Genomic DNA, 18,050 nt, shown 5'->3' with positions numbered 1-18,050 from the left:
AGCTAACCCAAAAAAAATAGAGTGAGCATCCACAATCCTATTCAACATCACACCATTTAAAAGGAAGGTGAAATCTAATTCAAGAGATTAAAATGTATAGACACACGGGTTTGATTTTAAAAAAGAAATACAACCCCTATAATTTGTTACCAGGGCAGAAGTACATTACCCTAGACATTCGTTCAGAAAAGCAGCTGATCCTGTCTTTTCAAATTGAGTTTTGTCAGTTCTGCCCCTCAATATGTGTGGATCTGCTCCCAGGATTTTCCTTGAGCCCCACCCCTTTTGGAGTGTCTTGCATAGCTGTGAAATTGACATCATCTTGGTAGCATGACTTCTAGCAGCTCGTTCTCCCATTCTTCCTTTGGAGTCTCAATCCCTCTTTTCGCTAATCTCCTCCCAATCGGGAACAATGTGCGACTTCCTACAGTTTAAATTGAGCCCTTGTGGGGGAGGGCGGGAGGGAAAGGGTCCTAATGATCAAATCTAAAACGAATTGTAATGATCTACTAGTCTGCTTTCACATATGAAGACAATAAAGTGGCTTGGTGCAGACTTCTTCTACCTCAAGTCTTTCAAATGGACGATTTGCTGAGATGGTGACTTGGTGCAAGGGTTTGCGTTCTTTAAGGACATATTCAATTAAAAGTATCAACATCATGACTGTTTCTTTTCATAATAGCATGTGGGAAAAAAAACGCACATCCCTGTAGGCCTTAAGCATTCTTGAATTGCACATTGCCAGATATTCAACTTTTTTAATATGATCATTTTCTGAGTGCTTGCACTTGGTTGTCATTTAAGAATGGTATTAGCATAATTGACCTAAAAACATTTGGTCGAATTTCTTTGACCTTTTTTTTCGTGATATATAATATATTGGCGTGGGGGTTACGAGGACCCCCCCGCCCCCCCTGCATTTTAGACCGAAATTAAGGTCAAATACCTTTTGATCAAATGTGTTAGGTGAAATGGACCCAAACCTTAAGAACTCACGCTATTTAGCATAAACAATGGTTTCGATTCTTTCGATGAACACACACTTTAAACGTGCCTCTGCACCATTTCATTCACATTGTGAAACCTCAAAGCAGGCGTTGAAATAGTTTACATGCATATGTTGCAACACATTGAAAGCAGTATGTGTATGTAACATGTGTTTGACCCATCAATCGCATAGCTTTATCATGTATGTAATCCATCTATGCGCTGTGTTCATGAAATCTGCACTTCTGCGTTCAGGGTCTTTCCTTGAACCAATGACTAAAGGTGTTCCCAGATTGGTGATAAATTACTGATCTTATTACTGTCTATCTGTAGGATGTGATGTTTATTTTTTCTAATGATTTATTTTGATCAACCATTTGCTTCTTACCTTTTTCTTTGTTTTAATTGTGTTTTTGACATCACTCTTCCCTTTAAAATGGCAACACGTCCTGCAGTTCTTCCATTGGGTAAGATGAACCTCAATACCCACACAAATACAATTTCCCAAGTGTGTTTGAGGTCTAGGAACGAAAGCACACTGACTTGATATCTTCTCTGTGGCCCAAGTGGATTTGTGATAATGTTCTCTTTGTATTCTTTAGAAAACTGCCATTTCAATTTAATCTCGAGAAATTCTCCTTTTATTTTCAGTCTGTAGCAGTATGGATATCCGCAATGAGGTCTCCCAACTAAGAAAACTGGAAAACTGCACCATCATCGAGGGAAATTTGCAGATTCTACTAATGTTCAGTAGCAAGAGTGACGACTTCCATGGCCTTAGTTTCCCCAGGCTGACAGTGATCACAGAATACCTGCTCCTCTTTCGTGTTTATGGTCTGGAAAGCCTCCGGGATTTGTTCCCCAACTTGTCTGTAATTCGGGGAAAAGACCTCTTCTTTAACTATGCCCTGGTGATCTTTGAAATGCCCCATTTGCGCGACATTGGTCTGCACAGCCTGACCAACATCCTACGGGGGGCCATACGGATAGAAAGGAACCAGGAGCTCTGCTACCTGTCCACCATTGACTGGACACTTCTATTGGAGTCCACAGAAAATAACTACATTGTGGGGAACAAGCCAGAGGAGGAATGTGCTGATGTGTGCCCAGGCATCCTCGACGTGGAAGATCTGTGTGTGAAGACCCAGATTAATGGGCTACTAGAATATCGCTGCTGGACATCCATCTACTGCCAGAATGGTAAGCTTTGCACGTATGTGCTAATTTGATGACTTTTTTTAGCATTGCAAATCTCCCTCCTGCCATTGCAATCTAACCGAGTTAATCACTTTGCATGTGGCTGTACAGTAGTCGCACACCCTAAAACATGTAGTCCAATGTTCAGAACATTCAAGATGGGTGGGGGGATGGTGAAATCTTCTGCTTTCCTCCCTGGTTACAAGACATGGGTTGCTCTTGGCCTCTCTAATGTCTCTCTCAAAGTATTGGGGCTACAAACAGCATGGGACTTTGCACATTTTTTAAAATTTTTTGCCAACCCTATTGAAAGCGGTTCTCAGATGTTACCTACATCTCGGGGGATCTGTTGCTTAAGTTGTGGAATAGTTTTTAGAATTACCGAACCTTGATTTATTGCATTGGCTTCATGTTCCGGCTCATGGACTTTCTTATAGGATTTATGAGGTCCAGAGAAGTTAATATATGAGCATGTTTGCCTCGTGAATGTGCATATGTTGCTGCAAAGTTCAACCCGAAGAAAAAGGTGTCCAGGATAAAATACTGAGTAATTGTAATTGTATTGTTTGTTAGTTATAACGTGCTTAATACTCAGAGGTTTCTAGTATGGACCCGGGGATCGAACCTGCGTTTCTCTGCGTCGTTGTCGAACGCGTTGCCGCTGAGCTATCCTTTTGAGACAATGTTAAGTGATTGTTTTTTGATCTGTAGACCACCAGAGTGATAGTTATCCTTCTTTAGTAACTTATAAAATGTGCTACACCATAGCTGAAGGATTTGGAGTGCTGCATTTTTATTTTTGAAAAGAGGTTACTTTAAAGTGGGTCAATTATTTAATAAAGACTCAAAGTCCTTATTACAGGAAGTTTTTACAATCCGGGTAGTCCCAAGCTGGTGCCAAGGATATTGGAAACAAAATGGCTCAAGCAATTTAGGCGCTCCGACACGCAAGGTCTGAAAAGCAGAAGTTAATGCAGAAAAGGTTAGAAAACAGACACTGCTACAAGGGTACAAATTACATATTAGTCAACCAGCAATCATGCACCATGGCAATGTAAAACAATATGGAAAACATAAATTTGAGCAAGAGAATGCAAGCCAACCATGGGACACCAGACATTCATTTATAGTTAATAAACCACAACCATGGGTCTCCTTACAGTGGCTATGTGCACAGTTAAATGTATGTAGCCCGTTGTTCATACTATACCCAGCCCCCATCCACACCTCCCTTGTCTTATAGGCAGAATCCTTTTGATTGCTGTCATGTCAACATTCATTTATCAAGAACGCCTTTTTTTCTCTTTAAAACTGGCTTTTGAGTCTAGAGTCCAGGTCGAGGATGGAAGGGTTTGCTAATTGCTTCAAGTCACACTAATCTGAAGAGATTGCATTTCAAATGCGAGTCGCCCAATCCGGATACCAAGCATGTGTGAAAGCAAGCGCCTATCCTTGTCACGTGCTCCACACCTACTGTCAGAACTTGGACCTCTGCCCTTAATTGTCACGCACTTGCAGTACTTCCTCCATGCACTCCTGTGTTGGGTACACTTCAGCCACTTATATCTACCCCTCAGTTACCCCTAAGTCTCCCATGCAGATTAGTTTTATAATAAAAAAACTGTGCACCCTAGCCCACTAGATCATGAGCCTTGTGTCTTCTCTTCCTAAGATAATTGCCAAAGTTTGGCAAGGTTTGGGTCGATTTGACTTAATCAAATTTATTGGACCTTTTTTTTGGTCTAAAATGCAGGGGGATACCTCCCTGCAAACCCCTCCCTAACTTCCCCTCAAATATATATATATATATATCTCAACTTAACCAAAACTACACAGCCACTACCGTGAATATATATTCCACGGTAGTGGCTGTGTAGTTTTGGTTAAGTTGCTAAACCCATAGGAAGAGCACTTTTTGGGTGGCTTATAACTTCGCTCTCCCTGGAAAAAAAAGTATATGGCCCACTCTGATTTTTCTTGCAAAGTTCGGTGAGGTTTGGTCCGGGTGGGCAAAGTTATAGGGGGGTCCCAAAATGCCTTTTTTCCATAGACTGAATGGGGAAAAAACTTTGCTCATGTCTACAGCCTAAACCGCTGGATGGAATTTTACCAAATTTGCGGCGGGAGCAGCAGCTTGGTCCCGAAAGCATGCTTTCGTAAATTTGGTGAAAATCCACAGAGTATTTTTTTTTTAAAAATTACCAAAAAGTAAGTCACAAACAATTAGTGATGTCTGTCAGCTCGGCGGACACACTTCCCTGTTCGCTCCGCAGACAGGACACCGAGTGGCTAATCTGCTTGATTCATGTCCGCGGACATGCAACGTGTTCGCTGATTGGCTGGAATGAAGCGTGAGGTGCCTCACATTGTTTTGATGCACCCGCCATCTTGGATCCGCGGACAGCGCGGGGACGAACGAGGGAGAAATACAACTTTGAGGAATGGGTTGGTGTGTAAGAGTGCTTGGGGAGGTTGGGGGGGGGGGGGGGAGTAAGAGATGGGTCAAATGCTGTATTTGTTTAGGTGGCAGGTGCCCCTGATGTGTTTGTCATGTCCGCGGTCACCACGGTTGTCCGCGGACATAAAAAATGCAATAGCCCATATAGCCAGTTAAAATGTTTGATTCTATGGGTGTGATATGCTGCAGTGATTTATGCCAGGGCCTCGAGTCTTGGGTGCATGGCACCCAAATACCCGCAAATCTACAGTTTGTGTACTGTTTGATTTGTATAGTTTGTATGTGAAGTTTTGGCTATGTCATGTAATTAAGATTGTAGAGTTTGGTAACAAGCACTGCGGTATAACATATCCATGGAAGTAAACATTTTGTATTGTGCTGTATGGTTAGTTGTTTGCTTCAATGATTGTGTTATGGAGCAGTATTTGTGAGTTGTATTATAATATACTTACTGTTTTTTTGTGATTGGATATATTTTTTTCATGACTTGGGTAACTGGAACAGATTCTTTTTCAATTTATGTGGTAAAAGAAAAGATCATGTTAGTGTAGGTAGTCATTGCATTGCATAATAGATATTTCTGCTTTATTTCGACCCTCATATTTAGTAGTTTATAAACCAGTGTACTGTGCAATTTGCTCAGTTTGTGTTTGTTTCTTAAATCATTGGGTCTGTGGGAAAAAAATCCATGTTGGATAAAAGAAAAACCTTTGTTATGGTGCAGTACATTTCTTTCTTTGGTTTCAGTGTTTACTTGTCGTTTCTGGCTAATGAGCTATCTGTTGGCTTGATGCAGATTGTTAGATACCTATTGGCGAATTCTAACTGGTTATAGATTTTTATTTATATTCTTAAATTGCTCATCTATCTGTTGGGTTGTTGCAGATTTTTGGGCCAGTTAGATACCTGTTGACATATTTGAACTTTTTATAGTTTTCTAATAGAATGTTTATGCACAGTTTAGTTATTAAATTTTGGTTTTAAGAATATTAAATAAGCATTGTAATCTCTGCTTTAGAGTAATGCTACTATCATTACATTCGAACCATCCACACTAATTTTTTTTAAATATATGCAGTGTAGTGACATGCATTGGTTGTGGCTTCTGTGTGGTAGAGTATGCCTATTGTTGTGAAGGTTTTCTTACCAAGTGATACTTGACCATGTGTGAATCCAGTCAGCTTGCAGTTGTTTTTGGTACCATCTGCATTGTAACGTAGAAGCATTAGTATTACGTATTTACTATGTGTTTGTTTTTGTAAGGTGGAGCGATTATCTGAATTACAGGTAGTACATAATCTGCCATGGTTTGCATTTTGTACAAGTTGCTGAAAAGGAACGGATTCACAGTTAGGTATGGATACATACACAAAGCATTCTTTAGGGATTTGTTCCTGTGCCACATTGTTGCAGAGAGTGCATGTATGTTTCCAGATGTATGAAATCTGGAAGATTTCATTTATAAGTATGGTTTTGTTTTCCAGTACTTGTAGTAAGTACATTAGACATTCTTGTGGATCTTCTTGTGAGTTTATAGTGAATTTCACCATTCTAGCACAGTAGTCCAATTCTTGTTATTCCATGAACACTGTATGTGTTGTCCGGATTGTTGCTTGCATTTCTATGAAGGACTAACCTTTGCAAACACAATTGGTCTGTATTGTGCATGTAAATGTTGTCACCAATTGGTGGCAATTGGAATAGAATATTTATTGCTACGTTTGTGTAGCAATTTACACTATTTGAAAATTTGAATGGACCAGATAGTTCTGTGTCCAAGTCATTTCTTTCGGAGTGTGTTACTTCTTTGAAGAAGTACCTGAGTTACTTTGAGTAGTAGATTCTTCTTTGGTTGTAGTAATTGATGAAGTATTAGCTTCTTTTACTCTCTTTGGAGGATTTGCAGTTAGATCCTGTTGCATTTCTGTTAGAAGTAGTTTTTTTTTTACAACATTTAGTTTTTTTTGTGGAACAGGATAGGTTTTTAGATGGTAGGGGTGTACAGTGAGCGTTGTCAATTGTATTCTAAAATGCAAGGAATATCTGCGTTTACTTTACTTGCATCAAAGTTGATTAGAAATAGTCTGTCAAGTGTACGTAAGCGTGATAGTGCTACATAGCTCATGCCTTCTTTAAAGACTGTCCCAATATCTATTAATGCTTTATCTAGGGTAAGACCATGTGATTTGTGAATGGTGACTGTGTATGCTAGAGTTAGAGAAAATTGCTCTCTGCTTACATACATGTCTTTGAAAAGAAGGAATCGAGCTGTTGAGCGTCCTATATTTTTTACTTCTGATAGTTTGTCAAAGAGAATATTGACAAACTGAATGTTGTCACGTGGGTATGTTTGAAAGCCAGCAACTGTACCAAGTGCTCCATTAACTAGTCCTTGCTCCACGTCAAGGTTACGTTTAAGCATTACTCTACAGTTAAACCAGCTGTGTTGGAGATGTTTTCTAAGGTATTTAGTCTTGTTGTGGTTTGATGCATGGGTAGTGTCATACCATGTATGTCCAGTTTGTCTGTGGGGCAAATTTCAATTATTGGTTGCATTTCTTTTTTTAACATTGTTTCATTGAATTTGGAACAGCTTGCAAGAGTTGGCATCAAGGACATACAATTGACATTTTCTCGTGCTAATTGTTCCATGACATAAGTAGCACATGAGTTATGGCCATAGAGTGCATGGATGTGCTGGGTTTTTAATATTGCTTGTGCTTCTTGAGATAGTACACCAACTCGAATACTTTTTAAAATGTTGGTGTATGTGAGGTCTGCAGACTGGTGCATGTTTTGTTAATTCTCTGTATTGGAAATGTTGTCAAAGGTTGACATTTCCTATGCTGCCAACAGTTTTACAGCAGAGTTTGTGTCCTAAGGTTTTAAAAATAGGTTCACCTTTCACTGGTGTCAACTGAAGATCTCCGACAACAATCATGTGTTTTCCTCCAAAGAGCTATTCGTAGTTTGTTTTCAGTACGTCTTGTAATCTTAGGAGAATCAAGGCCAACATTACGTTGGAGACCATGCTCACTTCATCTATTAGTAGCATTTTCATTTGTTTTAACACTCTGCGTAGTTCCATTGCAGCTTCTGTAGAAAGTTTGTAATATTCTAATTTGTTTTGGTGTTCTACTGGAAGGAGTAGTAATCGGTGTAAAGTGGCACCACCTATGTTGTAGGCAGCTAAGCCTGTGGGGGCAGATAGAACAGCTGACAGTTTGTTGTTTGTCAATTGTTGAAGGAACTTGCTGATGCTTTTGATTAAGAATGTTTTGCCTGAACCAGCTTGACCACTGAGTAATATAGGTTTGTATTTTGGCAGGTACATTCTTTATTTTCATGTTGTACACCATGTGCAATTTCTTTTGTTACATCTTGAAAAATGGTATGCTGCTCATTGTTCAGTTTTGATTGCAGTTCAGTCTTCTGTATCTTCTTCATAGTGACACAAGTGTTTTCTACTTCTGTCATGGCTAGTTCTGCCTCATTTGCTATTAGTGGCCGTTGCGGTGGTTCTTGGCTTCCTGTTATAGAAGGTTGACTACTGTCTGGAGTGTCTTTATCTAGTTGGGCCTGGAGTTATTCTTTGTGTTGCTGTTCATTGTGCAACATTGTTTTGTACTGTGTAAAGTTTACATCGGTTATAGTGCTTTCTTTTGCTTTGAAAGCGTCTTCATAGGAGTCATAGATATCTAGTAACTCTTCTTTTCTCCATGGTTTAAAAAGTTGTAGCAGGGACATATGATATAGTTCTTTATGTTGAGGAGTTTTAAATGACAATTTGATATGATTCATTAAGCTCCGTTTGGTAAGTTTCACTAAACTGCCTTCACAATTTGTCACTCTGCATTTACCTTTTATTTTCATCTGGTTTTATATTATTTTTGTATGTGAAGTTTTGGGCTATGTGGTATTGAGACATGGTTTCTAAAGTGGTACTCCTGTTTGGGTAGTATGTGTCTAGTAAATTGTTTTTCAAAATGTCTTGGCTGTTCGGATCATTTTTGGCTATTGTTTCTATGTTATTGTATGATTTGAGAACTCTTTTTCTAGATTTAGCAGGACCAAGACTTAGCCTTACTATATTTTCAGATTTTCCATACAAAGCAGTACCGGTTAAACGATCTGCAGCTTCATAGCAGCCACATTCTCTGAGATAGCATTTTTATGCCTAAGCTGTACAATTTCTGAGACCGTGTTTTGTAAGATGATGGGTCATCCCAGAGGTCTTGAAGCTCTGCTTTTTCTACTTTGGTTAGTAGGCTGTAACATATCATGCAACTGCAGTGGAATTGTCTGCAATTTACTGCACATCTGTTTTGCATTCCATAAGAGGGCAATGATTACATTGTAATCATTGATATATTTTGCTTCTTCTGTTCTTTTTATGTAATATGTGTTCTTAGGTGATGTACCTTTAGCAGTATGTCTAATTGAAAACATGAAGTTGTTTGCTTGACCTGTTGCTGTAACTGGTCTAGGGAAACCAAAGCAGCATTTGGTGTTGTATTTCCCTTTGTTTTTGTATTTGCGATGACAATATTTCCCACATTTGTCTTTGAAATTGTACAATTTGTGCATGAAGATCACTATTTGTTGCTTCTGATGGAATTTCACAAGTGACATATTTTTTGATAAACTGTAGAACAGTGGCATCACTGTCCTGACCAAATTTAGGAGCATCTTTAATCCATAAAAGCATGTAGATATTTGGTGCTCCTCTGGCTTGGTATTCTTTTCTCCAAAAGAAGTGTTGCACTTCTCTGAGGGGAGGAACAGTTTTATTACAAATAAAGTGTAGCATAGCAATGAAGCGATGATGGCAATATCTTGAAACATTAACAGGCTCTAGAGAGCAAAGTTCTCCAGGTGTTAGTATATCTATGTTTGTTTAGTTTTTGTTTGATATGCTTAGGAAATCATGTAAATCTTCCTGTGCATATTTTGCACAACTTAATGTAACAAACCAAGTGGATGGCCCAAGGTTTCTTATCATACAACGTACTTCTCTGTGACGTCAGAACCAGTAAGTACTCTTTAGTATCATGCATGTTTGCTAACAGATTTGTAATGCTTGATTGTAAAACCTCATCTATCTTTTTCTTGCACTTTTTGTAGTAATTGCGTAGCTGATATATTTTGAAAGTGGGTACCTGATTTCAATGTGTGTGCAACTCCGTAGCATAGAGTTGCTAGTTCACTTTCATAGAGTAGGTGGAATATGTATTCCCAGATTTAGACAAAATGTGGATCTTGAGAATACATTTGTAACGAGCGGTATTCTAATGCTGTTATATGAGTGGGTCCATCATTGTACCTTCCTCCTTTCCCAGTAGGAAAGAGTAGAGGAAAAGCATGTGCTTCCCATATGCTGATTGGTGATCCTTTGGTTTGTCGCATTTGGTACGTTTCTAGTGCATAATCTATGGTGTCTTTAGAGTGTAATGGATGAATTGTATAATGGTCTAAAATATTGGATACTGTAGCAGGATCTAGAAGTTCAAATTGACAAGTTTCTGGTGACTCTTGAATTTTTTCAGTCGTTTCCCTCAGGTTTTCTTCAATATTAATTTCTTTATAGTATTCATTGTTGTCTTTTAGATATTGCAAGGCTTGTCTAACTTTATCTAAGTCTACGAGTTGTTGCCACATTGTTTTGTCTTTTGTAGGTACATCATTTACTAAGACAATTAAAGATTGCTCTATTGGACGTTGCACTCCTAGATTGTGTACATTTTCTTTCAGGTCTAATGGTAAATAAACTACTTTGCCACAAAGGCCTTTTACTAATTCTGAGGGAGGTAATTTTGCTGTTTTTGGTTGAAGGCGTATTATTGCTTGAAATGGATGCACTGTTTGAATTATGATGGTCTCGTATGAATTGAGTTGTTGCAAGGGTTTTGGTAGTGGGAATAATTCTAAATTATTTGTGATAGCACAAGAATGAGTTTGGTTGTAGTCAAGTTTTGCAGTGCAGTAACTGCAAAGTATTAAGGGGCCATTTATTTTGTATTTGTTTTCTGCTATAAGGTAGCGAGCTAATTCAAACCATTTGGAATCTTCATTGTCTTCTATTTTGTACGTTATGGCTACAGTTTTTGTGTTACTTTTATAAAGTTCTGCGGCAACACAACCATAGTTTGGTACTTCAGCGGATATACAAAAAAAATTTAAAAGTACGTGTGTAGTAGAAGGTTGCCATTTGTTGAATTGTTCCTAGTCTGTTGTAAAGCTATTGCATTTTGTAAGTGGCTTTCACTTCCAAAATATTTTCTCTGGATATGCTCTTATTTCTTTGGCTGTACCATGTAGAAGATTGTTATTTAAATTGTCCAATGCTAAAGCTGGACTTTTAGCATAGTACAGTTTATGGACTAGATTTCTTATAGTTGAATGATGTGTTGATATCATTTGATATGATGGAAGGTGCTTTTGCAATTAGGTCCTGAAATGCAGGCTAATGAATGTCCTTGTAGTCCTGTGTGTTTGCGCACTGGACAGGTATACATGTTTTGTAGAAGTTTCATTTTGAATATGTCTTTGCCTTTTACATATTGATTGAGGAACTGGCGTAAAGATTTTTTTGTCAATGTTACACATTGACGTGCACGGCCATTTGTATACTGGATGGTTTGGTTCAATCTGATGGAGAGGTGATACTGAGTTTTCTGGGGATATTTTTGTGAGCAATGTTTCTTGTTCCATAATGGTATTATTACTTTTTTCATACCCTCGTCCACTGCTGTGTATGGCAATTGTTTGTTTGCTTTTGTTTGTATGCTTGTTCATTGAAATATGGTTCTGTGCTTGTGGTGTGACTCCATTCACCTCCACAGATATTTTAAGAAGTTATTTTTGTTGACATTCCATTTATTGAGAAGTCTTGTAATTTAGTAGTTAGTTTTGTTAGTGGTTTCATTCTAACACTAAAATAAATAACTTACTTTTGATTGCACTGAGAGCTTCTAAGATTAATTTGCTATGGTAGGTTTTAAGGGCTGTGCATGATTTCTCTCCTGTTTTTATAAGATTCTGAAGGACTCTGTGGTGGAATGTTTTTTGTAAAATATTTTTTTGGGTATGTTTACTTGCCACTACATCAAGATTTATAGGAGCAGTGTTAGCAGTAGTGGTAGCTAAATTCTTGTAAATCACTTTCTTTCGTTTTACATATTGAAAGAGGAGGCAAAGTTTTTGTACTGGAAGATTTTTTTTTTTTTTTGCTTAATGACTCTATTGGATCTTTTGTTTGAATTTTTTGTACAAATTCTGCTAGAGATGGATGCTTATTTTGGACACTTTTTTTATTTTCATTTACTCTACTTCTGCATTGCTTTCTATGGACTTGCTTTTTGGTAGGCTTTCTTTGTGGTCTGTTGAAAAAAAAAAGAAGGTATGGGTTGGGTTGTTCTGCAATGTATCTGTGCATGAGTGTCTGAGTATGATGGTAAGGATGTATGTGGAGGTGTGATTGTGTAATGGCCAGCTACAACTAGTTGCGAAGGCTATTTTTGTATTTGTGCGTTACTATACTGGGGTTCAGATGACAGTAGAAAGTAAGCTAGTGGTGAGGAGAATCGCTAATACTAAATCTAATGGTATACAATTAAAACAGGTCTTTGTTCTGCAATTCATGGTCCATTGCGACACGGGGTATTTGTCAAGGTGGGTGTGAGATGGGTTGGGTGCCTTCTCAATAAAGGATCCTGGTTTAAAAAAAAAATAAAAGGGTGTGTTTTATTGTGCGCCACCTTCAGTGCCAGGGGTAGAATTCTCTGGCTGGAGTGTGCCGTGTCTTGGAATCCGTTACAGCGGTCTAGTGTGCATTAATCTCTCCCCTTCCTTGTCTCATTACTGTCAAGTGTCACATGTGGGGAAATTAGAGGAGCTGGCTCATAAAAGCCCATAACGTTCAAGGGAGGGGTAGGTTGATTGTCAATGGGAAAAGGGGATACCATGTGTCTCCTGAGTCGACCCCATTTGCAAACCTCAAGGACCCTCCACCCAGGTGATCCTCCCTTGCTTCTCCACCCCGGGGTCAGGATCCAAGAGTGATGACCTTTCCCTGGCCACCTGTGCAGAGGATCCAAGGGGGGTAGGTGTGAGAATAGCCTCTGGTTTCTCACAGGTCCTATAGGGATTTGGCCAGAGATTCCACTTTCTCTGATAAAGAGGGGCTGTGGTGTTTTAGCTGGCATGGGGGATTGGGTGTCGTGCTTCGGCCCATAGCATGACTTGCCGCTCTGATGTAGGTCTTCGAATTGGCTAGCTCCTCCTCTTTGCCTGTCGCACCCCCGCCCTGTCTTCCAGAGTCACTCTGGAGTAACTGAACTCTGGTGTGTCTTCAGGCAGCTGGTCTAGTGATTGGCTGATGGGCTCCACCCATGATGCTGGCTTCCAGTTTTGAATTGGAACTTGATGCTGGCTAGTTCCTCTTCATGGGCAGTCCTTTCTGGTGGTCACGCCATGACCCTGGCTATAACTCCTATACCTAGCTTGTTACCAATTGAATGACCGTGGAGGAATTGTGGGATGACTTGGTTTTTTGTACTAATGGAGTGCCTGCTTTGTGTTTACAGTAATGTCTGTACCTGCACAAGGGGAAGTGGGCCTTGCATTACTCTATTCCCATACATAAAGGGATGTAGCAGTAGCTGTGTTAAGGTAACTGGGCCTGTCCTGAAACTGGAATTAGGTGGGGTGACAATGAGTTCATTGCAATGGCATCCCCAGGCTCATTAACCTACAGCGTGGTGAGCCACCCGGCCCGCTTGGTCACTGGAGGTCCTCCAATCTAGACTTTCTCACATGGCTTGGAGTTGTGTATCTTGTGGGATTACATTTTAAACTGTTTGTTCCTCCATTTAGTAACTTTGATCATACAGTTTGAGGTTGGTGGCTGGCTTTTTTACGCTGTGCTCCAATCTTAGTAATAGCTGGTTTTCGGCATATGTGAAGAACTGTTTAGGCCAGACAATGTTACAAGATGAATGGTTCATGAAAACGCGTGGACAAAGCGCTCTTTCTGCTGCATTTGACTGTTTCTCACTAATTTGAGCCTGCATCTGAATTGTCTTGCACAGTACATTAGAAAAGCCATATCCTTTAAACCTTTAGTATGTCTTCTCCAAACAAAGTGACTACATCAAATGTTAATATAGAATGTTTTTATTTTATAATCCTCCGGTATTGTACAACCACTAACCAATATCACCCCCCATGCAGCCCATCACACACCTCTTACCCCTGTCCAGAGTCGTTTTGTGTGATTTTGTTTGATTTTGTTTGTTGATGCACAGCTTTCCAGAATCTAGGCACAACTTTCTGGGAAGTGGAATGTCCACGTGTAGTTTGCTTGTGTACATCTGGGTAACACTGCATACATTCCCCTGGCTTCATATGAAAGCATCCCCCTTTTTGATGGTGTCGGTAATGAAGTCTACTCCCATTTAGAATTTAGGGTGCCTGGCAGGGCTGTGGCTAGGTCTGGGAAAAAAATCCAAGACTAAGCTAATGTTGGGACTCTGGGCTAGCTAGCCCTTTGGTTGTACCCCCGAGCTTGTATCCAGGGCTACGACTGAAAGACCCAGGCTACAGAGCTCCCCCCAGAGCCCCACTAGCAGTGCCTCTGGTTGCATTGTCGGGAAATATTAGTCCCACTCCGTGAAGGCGTGTTTAGGTATTTCTAGCCATGCCACTAGAAGTGGATCGTTTTGGTGGAGCACTTCTGACACATTATGGATGGTCTATATTTTACTGACTGACATGAACAGGTTTGTCTTTTGACTGTTTACTTTTTTAAATAACTGAGTGGCTTGTTACCAAACATAGCGTATAACTAACTATGCGTCCGTTGACTAAACTACACCAGCTCTCTTTTGTGGAAAAACAAAGGGTGGCACGTGTCTGCTTTTGATTTCAATCTCCTTCTTGGTTTTGCATCTCTTCACAATAGTTCCATGTCCCCTTTTCGGGCCTGTGCTAATCTTGTGTTGACCTGACTTAGAATCCTCCGTTTCAAGCAGCCTTTGTTTTGTGGTATTCTACTGCGGTTTCCTCTAAACCCATTGGCGAAATATTTGAGACGAAGTCTCCTTTAAGACCTAAGGTCTTCACAATGCCACCTTTCCGTCACTGCGTCATGGCCAAAACCATATGTATCTTTCCTCTGATTAAAAGTGAAGAATTGTACAAATTGGGCGATTTTTCGCAGTTGAATGAGGGTCTGTTGTAGGTTTTGTCTTTCCTTTCGGTATTGCTACTGCTCAGAAAATAATGCAAAAGTTTAACAGGAAATGGGATCATGGAAACTGCTAAAGAGTTTCTTCTGCTAAAAATGGGATGAGCTGATGGTTTTTTGTATACAGTCCCAGGTTGATAAAGTAGTATGGTGTCATTGGCCACACCTCCAACTTCCCCTTGAAAGTTGTTTTAACACTGGACCATCGCAATACCTAACGCAGTTATGCAAGACTTTTTTATTTCTAAACCTCCTATGTTACAGAAAACCTAAAGTTAACCTTCCCAGCAACTGTTTATGGATTTTTGGGAAATATCCCTTAATCCAGAACCACTACTTCTGCCTCATGGCCCTGGGTTTATGGAGACTTTTCAGCGACCATGTGCGTAAAAATATGACGGTGTGCGCTGTCACTGCTTTCTGTGCACGTGCACACAACCTTGCATGCTCGCTTCACCTGATGTTATTTCTTCGAGTTCTGAAGGTCTATGTGTTCTTGCTGTCTTTCCAGGGACGCCCTTTCACCCAATTGCCAGGAGTAGCGGAATTGACCTCACCCCCCCTCCACACGAGTGACGACATAGTGATGTAATTTGACCCTGCCTATGGGACATCACAGGAACTAATGCGTTTTGACCCCACCCCACACAGGAAGTGGCATCATAAAGCATTATCCTTTGGTACACTAAGAAACATATGGTTACGATATCACTGTATTGACATACATTTCATAAAAGAAGGGATCATCCTATGTAGTGTGTCAAGGCCCATGTTACCAGGGCATCAGACCGAAGCAGGGTTTAAACCTCCCAGGTTGGCCGTGTGCAGAAAGACAGGTTGCATTGCACTTGCAGAGCAAGACATTGAACGTTTTTAGTCTGCACGCACGCAGCCCATGGAAAGTGTGAATACGGGTTAGAGACCACTCTGTGCTTCCCTTTCTGCCACCTCCCCTGTCCCAATTCGGCAATGGCTTTGTCACTCTGCTGCATGGTACTAACAGCACTCGGCCACCTCACTGTCAAACTTTACTGAATTACACCCTGGTGAGTGCTCCAACAACACTCACAGCGGCCGGCCCTGGAGCAGATCTCAGTCGACGTCGCCAAAGGCCACAGGCAGCCCTGGCAAGCAAAGCAGGGCTGTCACGAGGGAGGAAGCAAGGGGGCAAACTGCCTCGTGCTTGCGGGGGGCCTCGTGGTCCCCTCTCCTAAGGAGAAGGCAGCAGAGGCTCCCGTGTCCTTTATTCACATGGGGGACTGTGCTGTCTCCTCTCTGCCCCTGCAATGATTTTGCTGTTTGTTGCGTAGCCGTTTGGCTCCGCAACAAACGGCAAGACGACGTAGACATGCTGATTGACAAGAGAGGACTCCTCTCCTGTCAGTCAGTGTGTTCACATTGCTCAGCGTGACCACGCTGACAGATGGGAGAGGAGTTCTCTCTTGTCAGGCAGCATGTCTACATGTCGGCTGCATGGATACTTTGGAAGGGTGGATGGAGGTAAGGTAAGTGGTTTTCTATTTTAAATTAAATGTGTGTGTGTGTGTGTGTGTGTATATGTGTATTTAAATTAGTATGTATGTGTGCATGAATGCATGCGTGCCTGTTAGTGTTTTTGTGTCAATGCTGTGTTTGGTTTTATGTATGTATGTATGCATGCATGCAAGGAGTTCTGTAACTGGTGGATGAATGCATGGGTAAAAGTGTTTTATGCGAGTGTGTGTACAGCCCTACCCCGTAGGCCACTTCATTAAGGGGTGGGTTTATGGCATCAGCGGTGCACCTAGGCTAAAATGTCAGGGGTGGGAGGGACTAACACTTCAAATGTTGGGAGAAGGCACTAACTTCAGAAGCTGTGAGGGGGGGCAAACATACTTGTGTGGGGGCATCTAACATCTTTCCACATTGGAATGAGACTATGGTGGTGAAGCTTCAATGTTGCAAGCAGCTAACTCTTTTCATTTCTGAAACGTCACACTTGAGGACTGCTGTGAGAATGAGATGTTTCATATCACCACTTCCCTTCTTAGCACTCCACTGGCGTGCAAGTTCTAACTCCCACATCACGATTTCAATTACCTAAAGATATATGCATATGAATGCAGGTGCTAATAGTGGAATGTTTTATGTTAGTAATTGCAGGATCTTTGTTAACAGCGAAGCCCAGGCACCATTTAATGTTTGTGTCCTGTTTCGTGTGGCCACGGCTCTGTTGGTCAAGCCGGCAGGGGCTGGATGACAGTTCTGAAAGCGGATAGTGAGTGGGGCTAATAAACCCCTTGCGCTGTTGGTCTCCCCATTTAAGGATGTCATCTGGGCCTTTCAGCTTTTACAGTTGAAATGGGCCCCCAAGTAGCTGCCCCATGTTGGCAGTCTTATGACACAGTAACCTACTGATAATCTGCAGCTTTTAACCACCTTGCAGCATTATTTTGACTTCCTTGTTAAGTACTCCACAGGTGCCTTGGATTATTATTCCAATCAGTAAGGCAAGGAGTGTTCCCAAACATCAAAAAGAAAATGAGCACCCACCAGCCCCGACACATCTTCAGCCACCCCTGCTCCCACTTCCCTCCCAATTCCCAGAACCCAGCTAGGAAGCTGAATAGCTATTGCACCTTCCCTTTGGCCACTAGTGCCTTTCACCCCAATATAGAGGCTGTTTACTTTCATAGTGCTATGCTAATCTCTGGAGAGGTGGGCTATCTAAAAGCTGAGACCAGAAGTTAAGACTTTGGTTCATCAAAGTGAGTCTGTTGATTTTGCATGGATAGGTTTTTGTGTTCTGCACGTTTGATTCTGACGCCGCTCCTTAACGAGTGCTACGGTCTGGCAACACATCGAATGAGGCCTTCTGCCTCAAAGGGGCCAGGGGCTGGTGCCGCCCATGCAGCCAGGTTGAGTCAACAAAGCCCAACATTTCAGAAGGGGGCTAGAGCCTGATCTGCTCAATGATGTTGCGCCACTGCATGGCATTCTTTTTGGTTGGGGGTTTTTAGGTGTGCCACCAATAAGCCAAAACTATTGCTTTACCGAACAGACAGTGGTGGAAATAGACTTTTTTTCTGGGGCATCCCTCCTACTGCAGTGAAACAGGCCAGGTCTAGCGACAGGAGGATTAGGAGGGTGTAGGGCAGGTATTTCAATCACCCCCATGAACAT

General features: G+C 41.0%; 1 protein-coding gene across 1 annotated transcript in view; it reads left to right on the top strand.

Moving 5' to 3' along the window:
* INSRR (insulin receptor related receptor) overlaps window positions 1-18,050 on the top strand; it is a 672,290-nt gene that overhangs the window by 95,726 nt on the left and 558,514 nt on the right. The window contains exon 2 of the mRNA XM_069604567.1: window positions 1,639-2,187. Within this exon, the coding sequence (XP_069460668.1) occupies window positions 1,639-2,187 (549 nt within the window). The remainder of the gene's footprint in view (window positions 1-1,638; window positions 2,188-18,050) is intronic.

The sequence above is a fragment of the Ambystoma mexicanum genome, chromosome 1p (genome assembly GCF_040938575.1).
Source record: "Ambystoma mexicanum isolate Mex_15411 chromosome 1p, UKY_AmexF1_1, whole genome shotgun sequence".
NCBI lineage: Eukaryota > Metazoa > Chordata > Amphibia > Caudata > Ambystomatidae > Ambystoma > Ambystoma mexicanum.
This window is presented reverse-complemented; position numbering and strand designations above follow the sequence as displayed.